The sequence below is a fragment of the Crocuta crocuta genome, unplaced genomic scaffold (assembly GCF_008692635.1).
Source record: "Crocuta crocuta isolate KB4526 unplaced genomic scaffold, BGI_CrCroc_1.0 scaffold188, whole genome shotgun sequence".
Taxonomy (NCBI): Eukaryota; Metazoa; Chordata; class Mammalia; order Carnivora; family Hyaenidae; genus Crocuta; species Crocuta crocuta.
The window spans coordinates 731994-759486 of NW_027532599.1; the positions used below are offsets into that span (position 1 = coordinate 731994).

The 27493-nt window shown below is 41.9% G+C and overlaps 1 protein-coding gene across 1 annotated transcript in view; it reads right to left on the reverse strand.

The window, feature by feature from the left end:
* GPC6 (glypican 6) overlaps positions 1 to 27493 on the reverse strand; it is a 1100804-nt gene that overhangs the window by 62528 nt on the left and 1010783 nt on the right. Inside the window, exon 6 of the mRNA XM_077780097.1 lies at positions 23859 to 24002. Within this exon, the coding sequence (XP_077636223.1) occupies positions 23859 to 24002 (144 nt within the window). The remainder of the gene's footprint in view (positions 1 to 23858; positions 24003 to 27493) is intronic.

Sequence of the window (27493 nt, forward strand, 5' to 3'; positions counted from 1 at the left end):
TTTCCTCATCTTTTATGTTGCAGATGAACCAGAGGAGAAGAAAATGAAATCACAACATCTGAGAGAGCAGGGTCTAGCACTGAGACAGGAAGGCAAGATGGGGGCGTTTTAGTGGTGGTGTTGATTTTGGCATCGATATTTTCCCTGAAGTTCAGATAGCAACTCTAGAGACTATACGAGATGGTTGATTGCTGAAGAGCCTTTATGTTGGGAATATTCAGTTCAATCCACACATTCCTAAAACAGACGTTTCTTGGTTTTGGTCTCACAAGAACTTAAGAATCGCCACACTGAGTTAGATCCTGACTCTTTCAGTACATTATATTCTAAAAGAGGTTCTAAGGGATATTTTATGTCAAATATTTATCCTCTTAGATGTCAAACCTAAAGGACTATAAATTTGCCTCCGAAGCATCCCAGTTTGTCTTAGGAACAAATTATGTATGTTCTTCATAAAGGTGTCTAGACGTTTTTGAATACGTTTGTGATGGTAGTTGGTGCTACTTTTTGACAGGTAACATATGTCAAGGTGTAGTGAGCCGTGTGGCTCTGAGAATGCTGGAAAAATATCTCCGGGAGGATTCGTTGTTTACCTTGCTTACTTTAAACAAGGGTTTGTGGGCCTTGAGCACAGCCTATCAGCCTTAATTCTAGCCATCTTCCTTGCTTTCTTGAGACGGTGTCTCCTTCATCCGCCTGACCACATAGGCGCTTTACTCCTTTCCTATTTTCCTCTCTTCGGGGCTTCATTGTAGTTCAGAAAGCAGAATCACCAAAAGGATGGAAGGATAGACAACTTTCTAGATTATGCTTCATGGTAACCTTTTGGGCCACAGCAGCCTCCTGTACCAAGAACCATGGACCAAGCCCATGAAAACCAACTGCATATCCTTCAATCTCAGTACAACTGTAGCGAACGGTTTCCTCTGTGAGGTGCTTGATAGTTTTTTAATTGCCCTCATAAACTTCTAATCGCTTAACCACCATACACACCATAGAGGTATAGACGATACATCACTACTTTCCCAAGACGGAGACTCTGAGGCTCAGGGGGGTGTAGTAACAGTCAGAAGGGGGGGTTGAGGCTGCATTTTTGATGCAGACCTAGTGCCGGTTCTAGAACTTAATACCTAATTTACCCGTGAGGGAAGAGCCGTGGGGCTGAATGCTTACTCTCTACGCCCTAGACCTGTGGTTTGTAAACTTGACTGTGCTTCAGTGCCACCTGAGGGGCTTGTTAACATGCAGGTTTCAGATCCCACTCCCTGACTTTCAGATTTGCAAGATGTGGAGTTGGGCTTGAGAACTGGATTCCCAACAAGTTCCCAGGGGATGCTGAAGTTGCCATCCTTCCTGGGGACTGTACTTTGAGAACCACTGTTTTAGAATCTAGGTCAGTGGCCTTCATCTTGCTGTGACACCAGAATTTCCAGGGAGGCTTCAGAAATACATATTGATGCCTGAATCTTACTTCAGAATGATTCAGTAGTTCCCCAGGGGATTGTAACATGCAGTCATGTTTCAACAAGGGTTGGAAGCTATTGTTTTAAGGCAAGGGCCAGCAAGCTGGGGTTTCCAGTTGGCTACTGTCTTTGTAAACAACTTTTATTGGCACACAGCCATGTTCATTCATTTACATATTAGCTATGGCTGCTTTCATGCAAGAATGACAGCATTGGGTAGTTGAGACAGATTTGCCAGCAAAGTAGAACGTACCATCTCTCCAGCCCTTGATAAGTAATAAAAACAAAATAGAAGAAACCATAGAAGATACTCTATAGTGTTTTCGTTTCAACAAATCTTTCCAAGTCTTGGTCAAGGCAATGTGTGGAATGTTTGGAAAACAGGAGAGAGGCTGAGCTTTACTATAAGGAACTTGACTCACAGCTGTGATTTCATCTTTTTAAAATGGTTTTCTCTCTGCTTCTTTGTTTCCTGCACACTCATTCTCCTTTCCCACCATGTGAACAACTTCTCTTCCTTTGGCTCGGCAATACATGAGCTTCTTAGTCACTCATTAGATTTCTGCTTTACCAACGATCTTCATTTGCTGGTCAATACGCAGGTGGTGTATTGTAGTGGCAAAGGAATGGTTTTTTTGGGTCAGATTCAGAGGATCTGAATTTGAATCCTATCTCTGCTACTTAGCTGTGAAATTGTAGAGAAGCTTACTTAGTTTCTGTGGACTTCAATTTCCTGAATTAGAAAAATAAAGATGATAATACTTCACTTGTTGAGTTACTGCAAAGATTAAGGAAGATTAGTTCAAGTGCATTTGCAACCTGTAAAACAACTCACATATTTCACTTTCTATTATTGGCCACAGCTTCTCAGGAGAAGACAAGAAGTGAATTGCAGTCTACTTCCCTGGTTTCCTTTTGGGATTTACCAGGAAAGGACACAGCCTGTCCAGGTTCTAAAATTGGGTTTTTCCTAGTTTGACAAGGGGGGAACCCCCAAAACTTCTCAGGCCACAGTTCTGGTGGCTGACTCAAAATTCCAGGATTGGGTCTCAGAGCCAGCACGCTCAAATGCTGACAAGATGTTGTACAGGATTGGTCTCAAACGAGATGTATGGCCATGACTGCAGGTATTGCAAAATCTGGAAAAGGGCAAAAAATGAGTCAAGAAACTAGATTACCTAAAATTTCAAACTTATAAGTAAAGTAAAAGAAAGATATAGCAAAAAAATTAAGGGAGGTCCTGAGTACTTAATAGCTAACTTCAGTGGCTCAAAAGACTTTCCGGCTCAGCATTATATGAAGAGGGTAGTGCCTACAGATATTAATTCGTAAAGCATATGAGGAGTCTGGAAACTTTTCCATTCCTGATGCGCAGACCAATTTCATCCCTAAATCCCTCATCTATTGCCTCTGGGAATATCTTGTCATGTACTCTTGTCATCTCCTCACAATGATTTCCAGAACCTTCGTGTAAACATAAAGAGAAAAGAAAATGTTAACCTCTCCCATAACTCACATGTAGTGGCCAAAAGAAAAGTGTCTTTCCTATAAACAGAGATCTCACATCTGTTACTTCTCTAGAAAAATCCTGACACCAAATTTACTCATAGCAAAATGCATTACTGGTCAATTTAGTTAGAATCACCAAATGGATTCTCTCTTTGTGTGTGTGTGTGTGTGTGTGTGTGTGTGTGTGTATATATATATATATACACATATATACATATAATTCCAGAGTACTAAAAAAGCCTTTGGGAAAATAATCTACTTCTTACAATGATTTGACAAAAGGGCATTGTTATTTCTCTCAAGCCATTATATATCTTGAAACGACACATTTCTAGTTCTGCTCTGAAGGCGGCATCAGCCACATTTTGGCATCCCTATGCCAGAGACCAACAGCTGAGCCAGCCCCATGGCAGAGAGAATAAACTGGCAGCACAAAGTATGTACAGAGAGATTATGCAAAGACTTCAAATCTTTCATTTTGATCAAAACTTGCAAACTGAAACCGTGAGAATATAATTAGAACAATCTGTTAGACCCACGACTGTTAGTATCTTTCTCTTGCTCTTTTTTTTCCCCCCAACTTGGAACTTTCACTACTTCTCAACCATTTCAGATCTAGAAACACCATTTGGATGGAATTAGGCAAAAGCTAATTGCTGTACTTCGGTTCAATCCAGCTGCTATCCATGGACCTCATTAGGTCCCCTAATGGCCAGCTTCTTGGCTTCAAAGCACTTCTGGAAGAACAGAAGCCCAGCTTGGATGAAAAAAATGGACCCAAAACCCAGAAGAATTATCAGAGAAAAATATATTAAATTCAGAAATACGAGATATGGCCAAAGGAACATCTAGTTTCAAGGACCCAAGTTTGGGGAGATTCTTTCTGCCTACCCCATCCGTGTTTCTTTTAATTCTTGTCACACAAGACATTACTGCTACATAGTTAGCAGTTACTGGTTCTCAGACTTAGAGCAGACATCAAATCCGATGTGACTCTTGATTTCTCCATAGCCTACTGAAGAGAAAAAAAAGATAGAGAAGAGTATATACTTTTATTTTAGGAACTCTTTGAAATAATCCAAATTTTGCTTAATGTCTATGTTCCAAGTGCTCAAAATTCCTTCCTTTCCAGAGGAAGGAATTTTTTGCTTGAAAGAGCCTGGTAATAAATTACTTGACCTTTCTCTTTTCCTAGGTAACGATTCCTGCTTTCTGCCTTGACTAAAATCTTGTATTTCTGTGTTTAACTCAGGGTTTTCTTGCTAGGCTCTTTCCCAACATTAGTTTGAAACACATTTACTTATAACGGGGACATTTCAGATAAGAAGCCCAAGAATCTGCACTGGGCACCCTGCTTCCTAACTGCCCCCCAGGCTTGCTGTGACTGCACAGCTGCTCAATGTCAGGTTGGGATTAGGGGCATAGACTGGGCTACAGAATCAAACAAGTGAGCCCAGATGGCCAGTGAGCACCCAACCTTGGCCTCAGTTAGTAGTCGCTCTAATCCAGGAACAGGCAAATTTCTTTCTGTGAAAGGCTAGTGGAACATAGGCTTTGGAACACAGATAGTATTATTTTGGGCTTTATAGCCATCTGGTCTCTCTCACGACTACCACTATTGTAGTAGTCATGTACTGTAGTGCTAATACGGTAGTGTGAAAGCACCCAACTCATTCAGCTTCTGGATCACCAATTTAACAAAGCCCCATGCTAAAAACTGCTTTTCCTCAAATGAGCCTGCCAGCTACAGTTGATTTATAGTGCCCGAATTAAACTGAAATGTGATGGGAAAAGAAGGCAAATTTTATTAAAAATTTTTTTGGGGAAAATCCAATTTCTGAGATCAAACAGAGATACGAAACTCGTGGAACCATTTTGCACAGTCATTTAACAATCAGCCTCTTAAGAAAACCACATTAAGAGAATAATTGCTACTCCCCAGAAAACCCACGTATTCACATCCCAGGGCTTTGTGAAGCAGACTAAGTTCTTAAGAGCCTACAGGCAGAGTCTCTCCTCTTTACATTTTTGAGATTATGTGAGGAAAAATGTGGCAGAGAGCTCAGCACACTGCGAACATTATTATCCTCTTTGACCATATAAGGACTTGGAGCCATGATTCTCTTACTATGAGGTACCTATGAAGCACTTGGGGTCTTGTTGAAACGCAGATTCTGACATGGAGGGTCGGGGGGTGGGGCCTGAGGCTCTTCATTTCTAACAGGCATCCAGGTGAGACTGACATAGCTGGTCTAAGAAGCTGACTTTGAAGATTTAGGACCTAGAGCAGTGGGCTACCCACTGGAAACTCCTAGGGAGCTTGCCAAATACTAAGGTCTTGTCCAGCCCCAAACCAAAAGGATCAGCATCTGTGGGGACAGGGATCAGATGGTAAGAACTTATTCAAGTTCTCCAGGTAATTTTAATGTAGAGTCAAGACTGAGAGTTCTTGAATTAGAGGCTCAGAGAAATAAACCGTTTTGCCCAAAGGCACTCGGTTTTAAATGAGGTAACATTTTTGCTTGCCTGATATCTGGAAATGGTCTTAAAAACTGTCAATAGACGGGGTGCAGGCAAAGGTAGTTTCCAGGATGGCAGCAGAGATGAGCGGGGAGGAGAGGAGGAAAGAGGAGTTAAATTTATTCACACATAGTGATATCCATATTGGCCAGGGGAACACAGATAAAACAGGCAGCACAGCACATTGCTTTGTCTCTGTGTGAAAATCCCTCTAATGACTCTTTCTTCATCAAAGCAACGGGGTGAAGAGCCTCTCGAAAGGGATATTTAAGTTCAGAAATGTGCAGTACCTTCAGCCCCTTTGATGAATCACACCATGATGAAAGCCTAGAGGCTGAGTAATCACATTTGGCTTCCTCTCTGCCTCTCGGAATGTTCAAAAAGTCATATTTATGGGACTGGGCAAAATTTCTGACCCAGGGATTTCTGTCCTAAATAAGACCAAGCTAAGTCAAGAAGGAGAAGGAAAAAAAAAAAAAACAAACTTTGGGGAAATCATGGGACAGCTCTGGATTCTGAGGGTCTCCTAAATGCATGCAACCCAACACTGTGAGTGTAAGGCCATTTTCACCTGGAAAAACACACGAATTTCAATGACGTTTACACAATTGTTTAACCACAGTTGTTCAAGATCAGATCCATTTTCTCACTCTCTGCAGATCCGGTGGAGAATAACCCCCCCTGGGCTGAAGCCTGGCTGTGTAATTTGGGACATCCTATCTCAAAGGGGAAGTGCAAACGTACGGGAGGAATTGGACATCTCCCAGGCTCAGCAGATGGCAGCTGCAGAGGGTACGCGAGGTGATTCACTCCTGGGAGCCTCATCCTTCTAGGTAGAGGACGTGAGAGGCCCAGGGGCTGCTGGGCTCTGGGAACAACGTGAGCTCATGTGAAAATTCACAACGTTGAACATGCAGGAAGAACTCCGCGTTTTGCCAAGTGTTTTCAATGGCTTAAATTCAAGCATGACTTTTCCCCTACCTCTATTCTTTTGGGACATTCTGGAGGCCATCTTATTTAGTTTCTTTTCTCTGTCCCTCTTGGACTCCCTTTTGGACAAGAAAGAAATATGAATCATGCCCTAGAAGACATGAGCCAGATGTTCTGAAAAATAAATAAAACTTTGAGGGCTCCAGGCTCTGTGGGAAGTGTCTTGCCAGTTTTCATTCAGCTGAGCTTTGGGCCCCACAGAGTTCTTTCTCAGGAGCGCCCACATGTGATCCAGACCCTGCTGATCAGTGTTCAATGGGGTCACACATTCTACACTTACAGAAGCTTACAGTTGTGTCCCAGGAGGGGACGGTGAAGCCTGTAGTCCAGCCATCCCTCATTCTACAGACGAATAGAAGCCAGCTGTACCAGGTCACGCAGTGATGCCCGGAAGGCAGTGGGGTTAGAGCCCTGAGTCCCAGATCAGCAGCCCCCTCCCACATCAGGCCACCCCACTTCCCAGCTGAACACGGAGCAAGGGGCTGAAATGAGTTCACTTGCACTTCCCGGAATAAGAAGATACCATGTGATGTGGATTAAGTGACAAAGAAGTTCAGAACTATTCATTAAATATCAGGCAGTTTCATTTATATAGAAGCCCTTTCTAGAAAGATTTCCACGACGCTGGGAAGTGCAGCTGGCTGTGTGGTGTCTCTCTTTACATTTGCTTCTGAAAAAAAGCCGTGATACAAGACTGTGGGTGAAGTTCCGACATCAGTGAGACCAACAGCAGGGACAGCCTGAAAGCAAAGCTTCAATCTAGAATTGCCAGGAAGCCTTCCTTTGGATTTTTCTCTCTGTTGGGAGTTCACTGTAGGGTGAATTCTTCCACACGTGAGCCAAGAAGTCCCATCTAACAGAGTACCGTTCTTCCGGGAAACATATATTGGAATCTTTGGTGGTGGGAATGCAGAGGGAGAAATTTAGCATCAGAATCACTGGAGAGGGTGTTGAATGTACAGATTTGCTGCCCCCCAGCCCTGGCACGGCTGATTTGGTGTGGCTCCTGGTTGGTCCCCAGCAATTTGTGTTTTAAAAAAAGCTTCTGATGTAGGTGATTCCGGTCTTACATATTCAGAGATGCTGGTCTAGTGGGCAGCGGGGTCCTTTGGGAGAGCTGCAACGGATCTTTCTCTGACTTCTGGCTTTGTAGTCTTATCTCCGGGAAGGGCAAAAGGTAACCCTTTGCTATTTCTCTCCCAAAACAGTCAGGGTTTGGGGGAAGGCATGAGGAAGTATGTTTGGGTGGAAAAGTTGGTTTTAAAGTTCCCTGTAGTTCATTGCGGCCCTACTTCTCACATTTAGGAAACCTCTCCACTAACCTCTTTTGTTCTAAGAAAAGAAGGCACCAAAAGCTAAAGGGAAGGGAGAAATGTGTGAAACGACTTTCACTTAGATTCAGTTTTATAAGCAGTGATCACACGCTGCTTACTAGGTGGCACACATCCTGTTAATAAGGTGGAAAAAAAACACGTACAAAAGCCTCTCACAAAAGAAAATGGCCCATGTACTCTCGCATCTATATTTCCAGAAGGTGTGGCCACCTAGTGTTACAGTGAGAATCTTGGAAAGGGATCTGAGGTCACAGTGAAGCATCCGCGTAGTAAACAGACATTCCTCCCAGCTGCTTGGCATTTTTAGAATGTTTTGCTTTTGTGTTTGCTCTGACTGCAGCAAATTAACCGTGATATGAAAACACCTTTTCTCTTGTGTTGTGTCTAGAATACCGTGAGCGAAGCCACAGCGGCAGGACCAGGAAGCAATGGGATGATGGGTGCAGAGGAGGGAGCCAGAGAGTGGGGGTGCTGGACAGCAAGATGGATGATTTTCTGGAAGGAGAGATGAAAGAGGCCCAGAAAACAGAAGAGTAGAACATCTGTAGTGAGATGCCCAGTAATGAATCATGTCCAGGAGATTCCAAAGGCCCGTCCCCCAGCACTTCAGATGCAGAGCGAAAGGCACCACAGCCAGAAAGCTCTGGCCGGGGCAGTGGGCCCTTATTTTAAAAATTGTGCATGGAGGGCCCCTGGAGGGGGGCTTGGTCTGTTAAACATGTGACTCTTGATTTTGGCTCAGGTCATGATCTCACGGATCATGGGATGGAGCCCCCATTGGGCTCTGCACAGACAGCATGGCCTGCTTGGGAGTCTCTCTCTCCGTCCCTCTCTGCCCCTCTCCTCACTCACAGGATCTCTCTGTCTCTCCCTCTCTCAAAATAAACTTTAAAAAATTGGGCATGGCTTCATGCTCGTGGAGAAAGACATTACAAGTCTCCTCTCTATGCCTTGGCATATGTGAGTCCTGGAGATATACTGAGAACGTTGGCTGTTTCGTGTGGATGCCGGCAGATGCTAAGTTACAAATATGATTTGGATGTGAAAGTCCCCGAGAAAGTTATTGTTGATGGAATAACAGTGGGAGCTGGAGGTGGACCCTCTTTTCCCACACATTTCGAGATGGTTTCGTAAGAGGAGGGGGCGGTTACTCTGACTTCATCGATCGTCATCCCTCACAGAATGCTGGAGTTTGCAAGCTGGAAAGGCTCTTAGATCTTTTCTTGTTACTTGTATCCATCTGCTTTGCTCTCCTCACCCTGCCATTTTGCCTAAAGAAGGAAAGTCAGAGGGACTCACCCAAGGTTCTAGTGCTCTCTCTGTGTTTTCACTAGAAAATGGCAGCATTTCAGATAGGATTCCTCCTTTCAGCTAATTTGAAATCAGCCTGGATGAAAAGGATGCTCAATGTAGTTTCATCAATTATGACAAGTGCACCACTCTGCTCGCCTCACATCTGTCAGGTTGGTCGTCATCAAGAAGAGGAAGTAAGAGTCGGCAAGGGTCTGGAGAAGAGAGAATCCTAGTGCACGGTTGGTCCTAGTGCATATTGGCTCAGCCCCTATGGAGAATGGTCCAGAGAACCTCAAAAAATTAAAAATAGAACTACCGTGTGATCCAGCAACCCCACTACTGGGTGTTTATCCAAAGGAAATGAAAACAGATCTCTTTGGTCCCAAGTTCATTACAGCACTATTCCCGACAGCCAAGATATGGAAACCACCTAAGTGTCCGTCACAGATGAGTGGATAAAGACGACGTAGTATGTGTGCACACACGCACACATACATAGACACACACACAAGGGAATATTATTCAGCCATGAGAAAGAAGGAAATCTTGCCATTCACAGCAACACGGAGGGACTCTGAGGGCATTATGTTCAGTGAGATATGTCAGACAAACACTGTACAATCTCACTTTTGAGTGGAATTTCAAAAAGCCGAACTTACAGAAACAGACAGTAGAATGGTGGTTAGAGAGGGTTGAAGGGTGGTGTAACTAGGGAGATACTGGTCAAAGGGGACAAATCTATAGGAAGAAAACAAAACTAGGTGCCCCACTCTGTATGCTGACCATGGAGGGGGCTGTGTGTGTGTCAGGGGAATATGGGACCTCTCTGTAGTTTCCATTCAAATTTGCTATGAACCTAAAACTTCTCTGAAAAGTAAATCTACAAAGAGAAAAAAAGAAAGATTCACCTTTTTTGTGACAGTGAATTCAACAAGTTTAATTTTACTTTATTTCTCTTTGTGATTGTAATTTTGTGGATTTTCCTTATTCTAGAATATATATGTCTCTGTATTCTCTATTTTGGCTTACTACTACCGGAATGACATTATTTCAAAAGACACATCACTGGATGTATCACTTGAATGAATGGAGGTTGAGAAGCAAAAACATATTTCAGCCCTAAGCTGATGTGATTTTCAAATCGGCCACATCATCTCTCTGGATTCTGGGGTCCTCGCTGGCAAAGTGACAGTATTGGACTTGATGGAATTTAATGTACCCACAACCCTAAGGACCCCTGAGAGCAAGTGTTTTGAATTGTCCTTTCCTGGCAGTGATGGTGAATCTGCACTTGGGCTCAGTGTTGTCTCACTGGGTCCTCAGGTGACCCTCTTGAGGGGGGTGGTCCAAGTTCATGGTGAGGAAAGAGGCTTCAGCCAACACTTTTAAGGATCAGGCCTCCGGCTTTATTTGCCTCTTGGTCTACTTGAACACACAGTCTTGTTTTTGGAGTTGGCATGAGGTAGCCCACAGCCAGACATAATTTTGGTGTTTCTGGCGAAATCCCAGTCCAATCTGCATCACAGTGACTCAAAAGGGCTAAAAACTTGACGACCACAATTTGAGATGATGCAATGATTTGGAAACAGGAGACAAAAGTATCTAATAAGGATTGTAACAAAAAGTCAGTAATCCTGGAGGGACTTTCTACAATTCCCACAAGCATTTAAATAGTGCGCTGAAAGTTTCTTATCATTTTAAATCAATAGAGCCATAGCTTTTACTCCTAATCATCAATTCAGTCAAAAATAATTTACTTGCTCATACTACTATTGTATATAGGAAAAACTTACAAAGTGAGGATCTTGAATTCCAAACCCCCATGGGGGGCAGCCTTTGAGAATATGCCAGCGATGTAACAGAAAGCAAATTTAGGACGAGAGTTGACTTCACATTCTGGAACACTCATGGTAGTGATCATCCAGACCCATGCCTTCCCCCAAATTGTTTCTTCACCTCCCTTTGAGTGAGCAAAGCTCTCCTCTACCCTTCATCATGGGATTCTGCAAAGTTGCTCTGGGAATCCCAAATAGCCTTAAGTATAAGAAAACAAAATCCCTTCCTCCCCTCCTCCCCTCCTCCCTTCCTCCCCTCCTCCCTTCCTCCCTTCCTTCCTTCCTCCCTTCCTTCCTCCCTTCCTTCCTCTTTTCCTTCCTTCCTTCTCTCCTCCTTTCTTTGCCTCCCTCCCTCCCTCCTTCCTTCTTTCTTTCTCTTCTTCCCCCCTCCCCCAAGGGAAGATATTATGAAAATACTGTGAGCAACAAAGAAGAGACAAAATAGCAGTAGACCCACTAAAATGCCTGTGTACCTCTTGTTTGACCTTTGAGGGCAGTAGAGAGATCACTGACAGCAAGAGGACTGTAGCGTCAGGCCCCTGGGGAACTGGGCCGCCCCTGGCAGTCTCTTCAAGGGAAACAGCAAATAGCTGGATCCAGTTGTTTCCAGTTTCACAAACAAGATACAATATGTGGAAAGCCTTTGTCTGTTCTAAACTGCTCCACAGTGTGGACCGTTCTTACTCGCTGAACCAGGGTAGACTGGTAAAGCAGATCCTGCTTCAGTCTGGAATGGTGGTGGGTGTTTTGTAAGACAGGCAGGTGGGACAATTTGGTGGCCATAAATCCTGGATCGAAATAAGAAACCTGGGTTCTTGTTCCGGCTCCTGTGTCACTGGGGACATCTTAAAAACTTTGTGCCTTTGTTTCTCTTTTTTATTTTTAAAAGGAGAGAGGTCAAGATGGAGGAAGATAAAAACAGTTGCAAGATCCTCTCCTACTTCTTGTCATTCCCCAGCGTCAGATCTACCCTCCAAGCACTGATCCTTTTACAGTTACATTACGGTCCGTGGCTCGACCCTGGGTTCACCTTCCAGTGAATTTTTTTTTTTTTTTAAACTCCATCCAGATGCTGTTCACTTTCGCATCAGATTCAGCTGCTTAATTTGGGCTTTTCACGCCCTCCACCAGTACTTTTACCTCGTCTGGCTTGAATGTTCAAAAAAATAAATAGCCTTTCAGTGTTTGTCCTCAGTGGTGATGCGAGGCCACAAGGTGTGCACAGTGCTCAGAAATATTTCCTGGGAGACGTGGTGAGTCCCTCATCTGTCTGTACTCTTATCATTCCTCTGTGTTATTTGCATCCATCATTTTGCTACATGCTTCCCAAATACTTTTATAGAACTCGAGTCTCTTATCAGCTTCCCCAACGTTCACCCTGGGACTTTTTATTGTAATCTTTGTATGTGGCTGTAGCTTACAGAGAAAGCTCCAGCATTCACGCACTGACAACAACGTAGAAACCAGCGTTAGCTCATGCTTCTCTGCTCGTCCTCAGAGACCAGTCCTAAAGGCTTCGAGAATGCTTTCGTAGCCTTAGCTCTCCTTGAATGCTGAGGGCTTCAGGTGAAGCAGCCACTTTCTGTAAAGACCAAAAAGCCTACCTACAGGCTTTATGTTAGAGCCAAAATCACAAAGATTTGAAATCTTTGAAATTATATGTTGTTGTTTGTGATTTTTAAATTTTTTTAAAGTTCATTTATTTATTTTGAGAGAGAGAGAGAGAGAGAGAGAGCAGGGGAGGGGCAGAGAAAGAAAGAGAAGAGAGAGAATCCCAAGCAGGCTTTGTGCCATCAGCACAGAGCCCGATGCGGGGCTTGGACCCACAAACCATGAGATCATGACTTGAGCTGAAGCCACGAGTTAGCCACCTAAGCAACTGAGCCACCCAGGTGCCATGTTTGTGATTACTAATAACAAAAGCAGTGCTTAATCCAGCAGGGACCAGTGGACCTTCTCTGTGGAAGCCCAAGGTTTAGTGCAAGCCATGATGGGAGGGGTGAGGAAGACCCGGAAATCGGTGGCCAGATTTCACTCACAACTAGGTGTCTTTGAATTTTAAAAAGTAGTGATGAGTCACAGACGTTTATGCAAAAGTATCATGCTTCAACTATAATTTGAAAAGCAACTGTAACAATCTCTGGGTGGTTCAAATTGCTGCTTGGCACACGAAGAGTCCAACAATTAAAAGATACACACACACACACACACACAAGCCTTCTTCGTTATATCACCATCAAAGTTAGCCAAAGTCCGCTTCAAAAACTATTCCTAAAGATTCATTTTACTTCCTACTTCAAAACTGTTTTTTAATGAAACTATGTAAGGAGGCTTTTACTTATTTTGTCAAGAAGTCTTGACAAAAGAGAGAAGGAAGCTTTCTGTGCTTCCTAAAGTTAAAATCCTAATGAAACATTTCTTGTTCCTTGAAGACTGCTGTAGGAAGAAGATTTGATTTTCCTGAGTAACTGGGCACATCTTCGGGAGGGCCTGTCCTGCACTAAAGATAGCCCCTGGGTTTCTGGATTTTCTGTGAGGAGATCAATTAAGGCAGTCCGCTGCCTTTCTGTTTTCTTCCCAGCCCCAGCTGCTTCATGTTTACCTCTTCTCTCTGGCACTCAACCATCTGCAAAGAGCAGGCAAAGGCGAGGCGAGGCTTTTTCAAGTGCAGACATGAGTGCTCTTCACTGAAATGGATGCAAGCTGCCATGGGGGAGTTTCCTTACATCAAAACCCCTTAAACTAAAAACTTACAAAGTCATTGTTTTCCTGCCTCATTACACACAAAGAATTTATGAATTTATATTGTAATTCTTCTCCCAGCTGCATCAGAGCTCTACAATGTTGCGAGTAATTCCACGCAGAAGCCGATGGGACACACGTTCCCGAGACTTCCGCGCGGCAATCGGTAGGTTTGCTGTTGCTGTCGGCCTGTGCAATTTCTCTGATCAACCTGTGAAGAGTGTCCTCCTTCATGAATGCTGTTCAGAAATAAACAGATGTTGTAAAAGGAGACAAGGGCAGGTTCCAGACCTCAACTTCCTGGTGATCTTAAATGATGATGTAAGGAAAGAAAGAGAAAGGGAGAACTATTTGATTTGCTTCAACTAGGCTGACCTAGAAAGGAGGAGAGCAGAAAAATTGCTTTGCCTAAGCAAACATGACATCAAGTCAGACAAGCGCAGCATTCACAAAATGCAATATCGAAGCCTCATTTAAAATATACATCGTCTGGATCTGAAAGACAATTAAATGGCCGTGATAAAAAAGTCTTTGCTCATTCTGTTTTTCGATTGCCACTTTTCTATTACTCGTTGGCAACAGCTCCTACCTTCTTCTTTGAGACACTGTCCTAAGATATGGATTGGGATTCCTCTGCCCTGATTAAATTATGATTGAATTGAGAAAGTTCAGTTAGGCGAAATAGCCATCCGACACTAAAAATCAGGTTGACTTCCGAACAGATATTGGGTTTCTAGGACAATGCAGACGCTCTCTTTGTAACAAAAACTTAGAATCCTCTTAGAACTCTAAAAAAATTTTAAATGCAATCTTCACCAGTATATGGTCTGAGTGGAATTATAGCTAGTTTTGTGTGGCATCCCCCAAAGTTTTGTGAGCTCCTTGACTATGCTCTAGCCACCCGTGCCTGGTTTGTATTAGTGCACAACAGATACTTGTTGAATGAATGAAGGATTTTCCCCTTCTTTTTCATGGAAGGTCTGTCTCAGAGTTGGAAAGAGTAAGGAGCTAGATTTTTATCAATTTAAAAACCTTGCCTTGGTCATACACGTTTGTGGATGATAATGTTGCTATTCACTCACGTGTTCGTTTTCACTGTGTGAGACACAGAGGGACACATGTCCCTGCCTTTTGGACAGTAGGCTTCGTCGTACGACCTCCTTTGGCCAATGAGCTGTGAAGAGTGGGCTGTGCCAGGCAGGGATGCCAATGGCTGTCTTTGCCACAGTCTGTTTCCCCTGCTCCTGTAGCAGACGAAGCTGTGGATGATGGGTGCTCTGGGACCCTGGGTCCTGGCGTGAGAGGGATGGTCATGTGCAGCTGACCCACAGAAAACCCACAGAGGATACTTGGCATGACAGAGAAATAATCCTGTGTTCTTTGTGAGCCAGGTTGGGATCTGTTTGGAGGTGCCACATTGCCTAGCTTGGCTTATCCAGATCGATGAAGTATTGGAAAAGCTCCTAAACATATTACACAAACCCAATTTCCAAAAAATTATTTGTTAACTAGCAATATAAGGGTGCTGCGCAGCTGCTGGTTCATTCGTTTACCGTCAACCAGACTTTTTTTTTTTTTTTAATAGTTTGGCCAGTCTTTTAGGTGTAAGAAAATACCCATGAAGTCAGAGCCTTTGACGATAATGACCATGAATGAGCTTAAGTAATAAAATTATTGTGTATTGTAGATATCTTTCTACCTTTAACATTTATGAAGCGAAGTCAATTTTCACTCATACAGGTTTCTTTTCATCTGGTTTTCTCCACAATGTTTATGCCTGAGGTTTATCGCTAGCAGTAAAGAGTGTCCAAGTATGTTATGGGAATAGCCAAATTCCCAGTGCTTTAAATGTATTCCATAGACCCCAGAGTCAGTTAAAAGCTGATTGATCATACAGCAAATGCATCAAAAGTAGTATTTATGAAATATCCCATTTCTTCAGCACTATCTCTCGTAAGCGTGAACATCACATTTGGGAGTTGCAGTGCGAATATCTCAGACAGCGATGAGAAAAAATTACTGCAGATTTTCCATGACAAAGAGAAGGTTCTTTAAGCTGCTCAGCAAATTAATAAAAGACCTAATGTCAACTGATGCCTCTCATGAACACATAGCTTGAAAGGTACGGTTTAAGTAGTTTAGTACAGCTTATCTACCCAGGCTTTTATATCAAGTCACTAAGACACTTATTACATAGCTGGGTACTCTGAATGAGTGTGCAGGTGGACTTTTTCATCTGACCGGGTCAGGACCGACAACAAAGTTTAATTTGTTCAAAATACGGGCAAAAAGCTCTGCCTTAAGAAGGGAGAATGAGCTATGGGATAGCTCATTCCAAAGATGCTACTGATGTTTTAATACTCTCGGTTTGCATATTTGGTCAATGATAATTCAGTTGTTAATATATCTTCCACATATTCTTTATTGGTGTCATCTATCTCAGATTACAAAATCAAACTCCCATTTCCTGTACACTAACATTTTATGGCCTCTACGCTAGATGTTATTCCCTGGAGGAGACATAGTGGGTCTAACAGGTTTGATAAGCTATGCTTTCTTGTAAAGAGTAACTTTTGCGTTTTTGATGAGGCTGCCACTAACAATGCGCCGTGCTATAGATCGTACACGGGAGTTAGTGTTATTAAGAGCTGTGCAGTGAAAACCTCAGTACATACACTGTGGATTGACTGATGCATAAAGAATGCATCAATTTGGGGTAGCTGAAATCTAGGAATGCTGATAGAGATGTTCATGTCCCAGGGGAAAATAAGCATATCAATATACTATCAAATAGACAGAAAATCTGTGTAGCCATACTTGTTGTCTCAAAGTATAACATTTCATTTTTATGACATAGTCAGAGGTCAGCAAAGCTCTAGCTTAAATGTTTCTGCGGACAAAGGACAGTTTAACAGAGAGCTGAAAGTGGTTTTGTTGGTAAAATTCCCCCCCAAATGATTTTAGACCACTTATACCTGAGCGGTGCAAAAGTCGCCCCCCACCCCCGCGCTTAAAGTGAGTAGCATGACTTTATTTCATTGTTTATTTCATTGAAAATCCATGTGACTCTCAGAATGGGTCGTAAAGCAATGGGGGCCAAATGGGCATCAGCATCCCTCAGGGAGTAACATAGCCCATGAGGTGATTCCTTTTCTTTCTCCCCAAGGCACCCGCCCCAATGCAATTGAACATGGCCTCACCTGAGCTTAAAGAGAGGTCTATCTACGCTTTTCCAGTTCACTGTCCTTCCACATTCCTGAAAGAATGGCTTCTGAAGGATGTAAAAACAGCCCACTGCCGACTGGGTGTGAGCTGAGAATTCCACATATGGAGCAGGCATATGCTACAGACAAGCCATCATTTTACATGCTCGTCTTACGCTGTTCCCTACCTGGGCCTCATCAACCACAAACCTCCTACATGGAAAGAAGCCCATGTCAGGTGGCTCGCCCAGCTACTGCACACTGCTGCTGCTGCCCAGGGAAGGGCAGAAACCAAGATCCAGTAAGTTGGGTGGTTTGGTTTTAATGTTTTGTATTTTCTCCCTGCCTTGAAAGTTCACTGTACTTTGCTGCTGTTATTACCAAGGGTTCACTGAAAATCAAGCTGGGGTGTCCCAGTGGGGTTTTGCAGCAAATAGATAAAGCAGGTTCAGGCAAGACTGGGCAGTTCACAATCTGAAGTGGATTGAGCAGCAACCATGGTGAATGGGGCATAATTTATTCAGCGGCAGCGGAGGCTGAAAGCCAGTCTGGCCTTGGCCCATTTGTCTTTAGAAAACTAATTAAAGTGGAGAATCTGGTTTACTGTTGTTATAGAGGTTTTACTTTTTCCTGCTCAGGCCAAGCAAAGGCTGAGGTAGGCGTGTGTGTGTGTGTGTGTGTGTGTGTGTGTGTGTGTGGAAGGTGGGAAATATCAGTTTCACCTTAAAGACAGTGGCTGAGGCTCTAGATAATAAAGCAGTTTCTTAAATACAGCCTGGCATCCTTTTGAAATGCAAAACAGTGGATTTAGCCGGATGCAGAATCCTTTGAGGTGACAGCGAGATGCCATGGCAATTGAAAATGAACAACAGACAGTTTCCCCGAATTCCTGCAACCAAGAGATCCTAAATCACACCAAAATGGCCCCAAAGAGGCACAGAAGAGCATTTTTACGACCAGCATTTGACTCTGAAACTGGTATTAACCATCAGGCGGGAATGAGACCAGAAAGCGAGTTGCTTTGTCCATTTTGTTTCAGAATAATAAACGAAAGTGCATATCGTGATATTTTGCAAGTTCTTAAATCTGTAGGTAGTAACGTCAATAATTCGTACTTGGCACCAATAGTGAACAGGTAAGTTTCAAAAGTTGCACCGTATTTTTGGAAGAATCATATCCAGTAATGGATTTCTGATTTTTTTTTTTTTTTTTGGGCCCAGTTGAAGAAGATTATGGGAGGCCAGCAGGGAAGTCCTGTAGACACGGTGGGGGTTGAGGATGATAGTATGATTTACCTTCATTCCATTATGCTCAAGGAAGTCATTCCTCTTGGGGGAAAGCCACAAGGCCCCTGCTAACCATCAGATAAGGAGATGAGATGGGCTGGAAAACCTGGAGTGATCAGGAGAATGTGCTGGAAAGGCAGACGCATACCATCTGAGCTGAAACTACTCTAATTTTATCAAATGAGCCAAACTAACACAACCCTGACTTGTCCTACCCGTGATGTTTTCTCCCCTCATTCCCCGTTTAGCCCCGGGAGGCCTTACGCCTTCTGTCTTCCCTGTGCCTTCCCTAAGGTCTCCTTCAGAGAGGTCCTGTTCCAGATTTACCGTCTAACTTTCTTTTCTCATTCAAACTGCCCTGGGCTCAGTTTGTGATGACGATTGGGAACACTACTTGGGGGACCATTTCCTTTTAAAGAAATGAATTTGAACTGGTCAATTCCCGGCCTGAATCGATGGCCTGGCAGACAGGGCGCACCATGATGTGGTAGGTGTGCTGTGTGGGGGTAAATACGTGCCCATCGAGGGAGACTCCTCTTTTCTCCTGGGCCCACAATGCTATGCAGGAGTCAGTACTTTATTAAAAGGTATTATCCACATGGGATGGTAGTATGAAAACCAGATTAGAAAACGTAACTATCTGATTATTTTGATTAATATAGAAAGTCAGATAGCACACCTGGGTGCGCTGTCCTCAGCCCCAACATGCTTTGTAGTAAGAAATAGCCAGCGTGTCGTCCCTGCATGCTCTAAGAGACATCAGTAAATTCCAGAAGGAAAAAAAAAAAAGAGTGAACAATCTATACCACAAACTATTTCTTAACCCTCTAAATTTTCTGTGCTCACCAGTGGAAAAATTAGCTCCTTATGCATGAGAGCTGATGTTGGGTTGTTGTTATTATCAGCGAAGTAATTATTCGCTCAGCACAAGAAGAAAAAAGCCAATATATTCTATCAGGGAAGAGCTAGTTTTTCAGGCGGACTACACATAGTCTGAACATTGGGATAGAATTTAAATCAGCCACCAAATGAGTTAGTTTAACACAGAGCTGAGATTGAAAACCTTGCCATTGGGAAAGAATACCAAAATGGTTATTCACCATAAATACCAGGCACAGAGGAGAGCGGCTAAACCAGCGGGTCATGCGCAGTGTTCAATGCCCCCTAGACAATTTGGAAAGGGGAAGAGGAGGTGGAATTTCCCAAGAGCTCTCTGGAATGACCGTACAAAGACAAATGAGGATGAGTGTAAGAAAAAAGAAGACCAAAGCTTACACTATGTTGCATTGTCCTCCACACAATCCTCTGGGAAGCAAGAGGAAAACAAATTTAAAGGAAAAAGAAAGAGAGATTATTCTATACATAATAGCACAGCATAGGTACAACGTTTAACTTTGTAGGCTGGCATTCCATCCACCCCCGCCCCAAGCTCCCACAGAATGACCAGAAGAATATTTGAGAAGCCTGTACACACAGTGCGATGTTGAATACTTACTGGAGGTTCCTTTTTCTAAACCATCGCGAACTTCATGAATTAACTTCCACATCTGTTTTTTTTTTTTTTTTTTTTTTTTTTAAATTTTTTTTTTTAAAAAATATTTTTCTAAAANTTTAAAGGAAAAAGAAAGAGAGATTATTCTATACATAATAGCACAGCATAGGTACAACGTTTAACTTTGTAGGCTGGCATTCCATCCACCCCCGCCCCAAGCTCCCACAGAATGACCAGAAGAATATTTGAGAAGCCTGTACACACAGTGCGATGTTGAATACTTACTGGAGGTTCCTTTTTCTAAACCATCGCGAACTTCATGAATTAACTTCCACATCTTTTTTTTTTTTTTTTTTTTTTGCTTTTAAATCTACTTTTATAAAACATATTCCTCTAAGATACACGATTTAAAGTATAGTTTGTTCTGATGAATCAGCTGGAGTGAATGACAGACACGCCCTGCCCTGTGTGTCCAGGAGCTACACAGCACATTGGGCTTGACTTTCTGCGCTGTACACTAATTGTCTTCCACAGACGACACTCTGCAATATCTCTGTGTTCTCGGATCTACAAAATTGACCCCTTTTGGTTGCTGCATTTTTATAATCTGTACTCTCAGTGACATTCCAGTGGAAGTTTCTTTAAAAATATTCATAGTTTCATGTCAAATTATGTCAGAGAATTCATGAAGTATAAATTTAAGGGGGAAAAAAGGAAGAAAACCAATCTCTTGCAAATAATCACCTCTGGCCCACTTAATTGCAAATCAGTAACGAGGTAGGAATAGAGAGCCACCAGCGTGGGGATTGGTAAGAGGAAACACATGGGACCAGGGGATCAATCTGTTAACCAAATTAGTTGATGGCATTTGTATCTTCACCAAATCATGGCTGCTGGCAGGAAGGGTGTGATGGTCTCTGATGAGTTGGCTTTCCATCAGCAGCTGAATTTATACAAATGCACTCATTCCTTATCGGAAAATAAAAATAACTTGAGGCTAGTATGTCTGAAAGCCACTGACTACCTAGACTGATTTTTATGCCCATAAACTTTAGAGGAACAAAGGGAAATGTGTTCTAGTGATAGAAAAGAGTTTACAAGTTCCTTAAAAATCTAGTAGAGGTTAAATGATGGAACTGATGGATTTTCCAGAGAGAGTTTTATTTTTAATTATTTTATATAAGTTCTAGCAGCAGTTTGCCCAGGTTGGGGTTAGGAGCTTTATTTCTAAAATAAACCCCCTAATTACCCGTTCACATAAAAAGTTGCTTTATCATAACTGATATAAGAACATTTACCAAAAGATAATTAACACGGGTCCTCATTGTAAGTGGTAGTAAGAAGCAACTGTCCACGAGCTTTACAGTTAAGTTATTTTCACTTTGGCAAAAGCAGTGGGGAGACTGGAATATTCTTCTGATGCTGTCCTTGAAGCACTTTCTTTGCTGAAACACTTAGAGAAATTAAGGGAAGTCTTTCCCAATTATCTTCCTTTTCTGGGACACATGCTTCTTATAAATATTCAGAAAACATCTTTTCAGGAGAAAATTAAAACAAGAGTAGATGACATTGTTTAGAGACTTATTTATAAACGGTCCAAATAGGCTGTAATCTATGGCAGACCCATCAAGAGGGTTCACCAGTGCTTGTATCTTGGAGATGGTTTTGTCCAACTGTTGACACAGAAGTTGTCACACAAACGGTCCATCTAAGGGAACCGGTTTACCTATCCACTATTCACAAATACACGGAACCCTCAAAGGGGAGAAAGCCTTGGGGGAGCCAAGGGCTCCAAACAAAAATTCTGATGTTAGCTTTGGGCCTCCTTTGTATTTCTCAAGAATACCCTTGTATATTTCCTTTTGATGTGGGAACGTCCCCTCGCCCTTAGGGACTGGGATGGTAGCTCCAGGTTGGTTAATGCTGGCTGTGAATTACAAATTGCTAATTCTTAGAATTTGGGAATTTAACTCAATAAAACATTTATAAATCTGCCATTCTCCTTTACAGAGCCTAAAGTCACACCCACGAGGCACTAAATATTATGCGCTGTCAGAGAACTTTTTAGAATAAAACCAATTTATTGACTTAAATTCCTATGCACTGAATTTGGTCCTTATGCACTCTGTCTGGTCCTTGGTTTTTATTCCGGACCATATGATTAATCATTATGATTTTTTTTCAGAAAAAAAATTAAAATACATTTTTTTGGGGGGGGGTTGCATGAAATAGAAGAGCCTAAATCAGCTCAGTATCTGCTATTATTCTTTAAGACTTTTATATTTGGGGCATTTTGATGATCATCAATGAATTTCCTTTATCAAAGGCTCAAATTCCAATTTTCTTATCTATCAGATATGAAACATCATGTGAAAGTTTCAAGGCACTGATGCTTTATTTAGGTTGTAATACATTGCCCACATGCTGTTGTCTTGAGAAAAATATTTTTCTTACTCTACTCCCCCCATTTGAGTATGTGTCAAAGGGGAAAACATTAATTAGTAGTCATAGATATCATTATATGGATCAAATTCAATGCAATTTTAACTAAGTGCCTAGTGTTCCCAAATTGTTTCTAAATTTTACTTTATTGTGGTAAGAACACTTAACACGAGAGCTACCCTTTTAACAGATTTTTCAGCACACAACACAGGATTGTTATCTACGGCACGATCCCTAGGACTTCTTCATCTTGCCCTGTGCCCCATTCTTAAATGAAAGTTTATGAAAATTCCAAAAGCCCGAATTATTCCAATAGCTACATTCGAGCCAACTGAAACAGAAGAAAAGAAAAAAAAGAGAGAAAGAAAGAGAATTCAAATCTGTACTCACCATTTGTGCTTTGGTTAAAAGGATCCTAACATACAGAAGTTTGTAAAGTGAAAATTCAAAAATAGAATCTAACGACAACGATCATTTCTTTTAATCAATTGGCTTGCTGTTCGGGGGGGTCTAACTGGTTGTTTAAAAGAAGAAAGGTGAGTAATTTTAAGCTCTTCCTGACACTGTGAATAGAGAATAGAAATGACGAAGGTAAAGTAGCAGATTGAAGCAATCTGGAAGATCCCCTTTCTGAAAACTACACTGAAGAGGGGTTTTATTTGCTAACAAACAGTAATAAGTTTATAATGTAATTTAGTGGCTAATGACTTCACTTACCCCTTCACTTTGGCGCTTTGTGGCTAGGCCTTAATGTTGTAAGCACATTTGATTTTTATGGACAGAGATGCTGAGATGTACTTATTGAGAGGCCAAACTCAACCAATTTAATCTCACGAGTTCTACGTTGTAGAAGGATATTAACTAAAATGATAAAGTAATTTATAACAGTGACTAATAAAAGTATTTTCATAACCAGAAACTCTTGAGATCTGAGTGTATATGACATAATCAGATGTGGTTTAAGTATTTTATGACCTTACTGTTTTTATCTGTTAATTTTATATCAAGATAATTGGCAAAACAACATCGACAACACTAACAATTACAGGTATATAAATTGTTTATAGTGCTATAAATTGCATTGAAAATAATAGGGCAGGTTTCTTTGAAATTATGAGCTTTTAATTTTTTACAGCAAAATCTGATTTTTAAAACACATTAAAAATGGTGTTTACTATGTTTATGGTTGTATTCTCCAAGTAACTTGCTTTGCTGGTAGATATCATTCAGTCCTCTGACACACATTTAAGTGGATCCAAAAGGGACTATTTCTCAGGATTCCAACTTTTTAAAGACACACAATAAAGAAAAAATGGTAGTGACATTGACTCAGGTCTCTTGGCAAGGTCTTTCAAACAGAAAACTTTGTACACAAGAACGCTTAGTAAAATCACACTGTTTCGTAACTGAATAAATAACAGAAGCAGAGGAATAAGAAATGTGCTATTGTAATTATATCTCCAGAAGATATAGTATCTTGGTCTTCAGATTAATATTTCAGAAGAAATATGAAGTTGAAAATTTGGCGACTGCATCGGTGGATTAATAGTGATAAGATGCCTTAAATAATCTAATTCATGACATCAAGGGAAGATCTCATTAGTTTTCAATATTCTAATTAAGACCAGGAGCAGATACAAGAATGAGATGACTTTTACCACCAACGTTTTCAGAGTCAAATCATGTCTTCTAAAGAATAACCCTGGTAACGGGAAGTGCCCACCATGGCCATCAATCCCAAGAACTCACCAGCCGGTCCAAGCTCGTGCCTGCAGCGGTTGTTGGTCTCTCCTCGGGATTGTAAGGCCTGAACCTCATATTAAAATTTTCAGGAGCTGAGCGAGCAGATCTGAGGGCTGGAGCAGGTTTGGGTTGACCGCATCCCTGAAAGACCTGGAAGAACCATTGGAGAGGTCAAGAAAGTCACACAATGAATCTCTTCCTAAGACCATGGTGTAGAAGCATGCAGTGGGTTGGCTTTACCATTGTTCCTGGGACTCTGACCTCCAATCAACTCTAATCTCTAAACTTAAACAACTACAACCATTAATATAATGGAAAGAACTGACTAGACAGATACGGGGTGCCCGACTGCATGCCCTGGCTCTTATTTTCAACACATACAGTCAAACCTCATTATTTACCAATTCTGTACTGTGAATTTACCAACCCGCTAAATTACTGTGTAAGTCCAAAGTTGATACTCGTGCACTTCCGCAGACATGGGCAGAGTGGCCCTACAAACATGTGCCCAGATGAAGCCAAGGCAAGTTACACTCTGCCTTCTTGTCTCAGCTCGTATGCTGAAAACAAGTGTCATTTCTGTGGCCTATTTAGTGCCACATTTTCCACAGTTCTGTGCTTTTACTTGGCAATTTCCCTGTTTAAAATGGTCCCCAAGCTTAGTGTCTAGTGTACCTGAGCACAAGGGGCTGTGATGTACCATATGGAGTAAACATGTGTGTGAGATAAACTTTGTTCAGGCAGGAGTTATAGTATAAATATACGACCTTAAATAAGGTTATGTATTGGTTGGTTGACCAAAAGGTGACTAAAAGCCTGTGGGAGCCTAGCCCTGTGTCTCCATCAGTTCAGTATGTGCTCATTCAGTATTCGTAGCAACTTTATGAAACATAAATACCACAAATAATGAACACCGGCTGTATTAAAAACAGGAATTACAATCATTACGTCACAGGATGATTTCAGGATTAAACGAATTGTGTCCGAGACATTTTCACGTACTTGCATTTGGCATTCAGCAAATATCCGTTTGGGATTCCTGTTACGGTGACAAATGTATTTCCTGTACAGCATAGAAGGCCAAATAAAGTGAGTGACTCCCCTCTGAATAATGAAAACCTCTGTTCTTTGAAAACCCTCTCTGGAGCCACGGTGTGGAAATAGGAGAAGCCCATGTGGTAAAATCCCTATAATGACAGAACCCTCTAATTTTGTTGTTGACAGCTGTTCATGTCACAATTAGGTTTGCTGTGGGAAATCAAACATTTCACTGTAATGATCTTAGGGACCGAGCAACCAGCTCTTTTCCATAGCGATTTCACTCATAGTGGGGTGAAGATGCGTCTTTGGCTGTTTTTAGATGCTTCGTACTCTCTGCTGGGCATCAGGAGAGGATCCCATTCCTAGAATTACAGAAACTATAGCAACATTTTCAGGAATTCTGATGCAGTTCAGCTTCATGTTTCTTCCATTTTTACACTTATTTGGGTCAACTTTCTGCGACTATCTACGTCAGCTAATTCTCAACCTGCCTGTGTATGTTCAGAATGTATTCCTTTTGGTTTTGTAATTTGAATCCGCGTTGACTCTAACATAAGCACGTTTCATCATGTGCACTATGGGATTCTACTGAAGTACACAGAGAGCGTGCGAGTGCCATTGCCATTCGCAATGACAAATGCCATCTCCAGACACAGTTCATTCAGTTGTACCACTACAGCTAATTCCTCTTTTGTTGTATTCAAAAGTTCTCCTTCAGCTCAGCATTTTGCAGAGCGGAAGCACTTTGTCTTGGCATTCTTCGAGACTGGTCTTAACACACTATTGATTCTTTTACTCTCACACAATTTCTGAAGTTGATGGTGTAAACCGGTGCGATAAAGCTAGTGGGCCCTTTTCTCCCTAGTGCCTCCATCACTTCCCAGCGGCAAGGTCATTGCTGATAGAGGGTATTAACATTTCCAAAGCTCCAGGGTTTTGTTGAGTGTGCTATTTCGGATTGCTCTGAATATGACAGCTGACTTTTAGAAAGTGTAAAGCCTAGGGCAAAACAATGCTAATGGCCTTGTTGGGGTTTCTTGAAGCAGAGTGCTGAAAGAGTTAACAGACCTTCTTAATTTGCCCTTTGGGAAAAAATCTGGCTTCTCTGGTTTAAATTAAATCAAAGCAACAAAAAATGCCCTGAAAGAGAATTAGGGCCCCGGGGGAGATATTTCATCACAGCAGAGAACTTTACCACTTGTTTGATTTTTTTTTTTTTGAGAGTGTTAATTATAATAATAGGACATGAGTAAGTCAATGTAGCCCAGTAGCTTTCTGTTATTTATATTTTTAAGATGGCTTCAGTGAAGAAATTGTTGAGAGTATGACCCAAATGGGAGGAAACACCGACTTGTAAATTATAATGGAAGCCACATCTCACCCCGTCCTCGGCTGGGGACTTACAGAAAAATCTGTTGCAATTTGTCAGGATATGAATCTTGAAGATCCTTCAACACAGATTCTATTTTACCCTTAGAAAAAAAGGAACTGCCATAAAGAGACCCTTCAGTGTAGAGGTGCCATTCCCAGGGGTCAAGGGCTGGTTTTCGGAAACCAGAAAGGAACAGTTGCAAAGGAGACCAGAGCACTCATTCACCCTGTCATTGCTCGGGAGTGATTAAAATCTCTTGTCTGATTCTCAATGCAGAGACCATGTCTTAACATATATATCTGTCATATTATTGAGATGAGTTATAAAGTGAAAATCAGTGATTCCATTTCTAATCCATGCAACCTGTTAGTGAGACAACATGTTTCTCAAACATGGGGTTCATGGGGTAGTTGACAAAAGGAAGTCTTTTGCAGGACATTTGGACCGTCTCAGACAATTTTCGGAGCTTGCGATGGGAGAGATAGAGTTAGACAAAGTTCTGGGCTCACAAGGCTCAAGGCTATGTTATTATAAAGGACCAATAAGCTGTTTTTCCTGTGGCCTGAGTACCCCAGTATATTATATTTTGAATAAGGGAAGAAAGAGATGGGGAATAATGTGAGTCAGTAAAGTGAAAGCTTCCATGAGGTTAGGTTACATGAAAATTGGATTCTGAGGAGTGGGCAGGGTTGGCGGTATAGATTTGGATCATTAGCCTAAGGCGATATTTAAAGTCTTGTTGCACTCACCAAGGGCAAGCATGTTGATAGGTGGCATGTGGGGCTGAGGACAGCCCAGTGCCCTGCCAACATCCAGGGTCCTCCCTGAACTTCAGTTTCCTCCTCTGTCAGGTGGGAACAACACCATTATTTACCACACAGATAGGCCATGATGATAAAACCCAATACATAAGACAGGAAAATAGAAGCCAGTGTTGGGAAAAGTAAGTGCTTGACAATTAATTAGCTAATTATGTTATTCTACAATCTGTTTCTTTCTAGAAGTTTTGTTTTGTGAGTAAGTGGACTTGAGGGGGAAAAACTATCTGGGCTGATGTTTCTTAAATGTTTTCCACAAAATATTACTTCCAAGGGTTGTTAACAGTTGTTACATATGCAGTAAATTTCTTGGGTCAAAGTTAAGTTAGGTGCTTAGGGCAGTAGGACTTTGTCATGTGAATGCGTGTTCTGACTCATCAAAAGGGAGGAGGTCATTTGCAGCCTTGCCC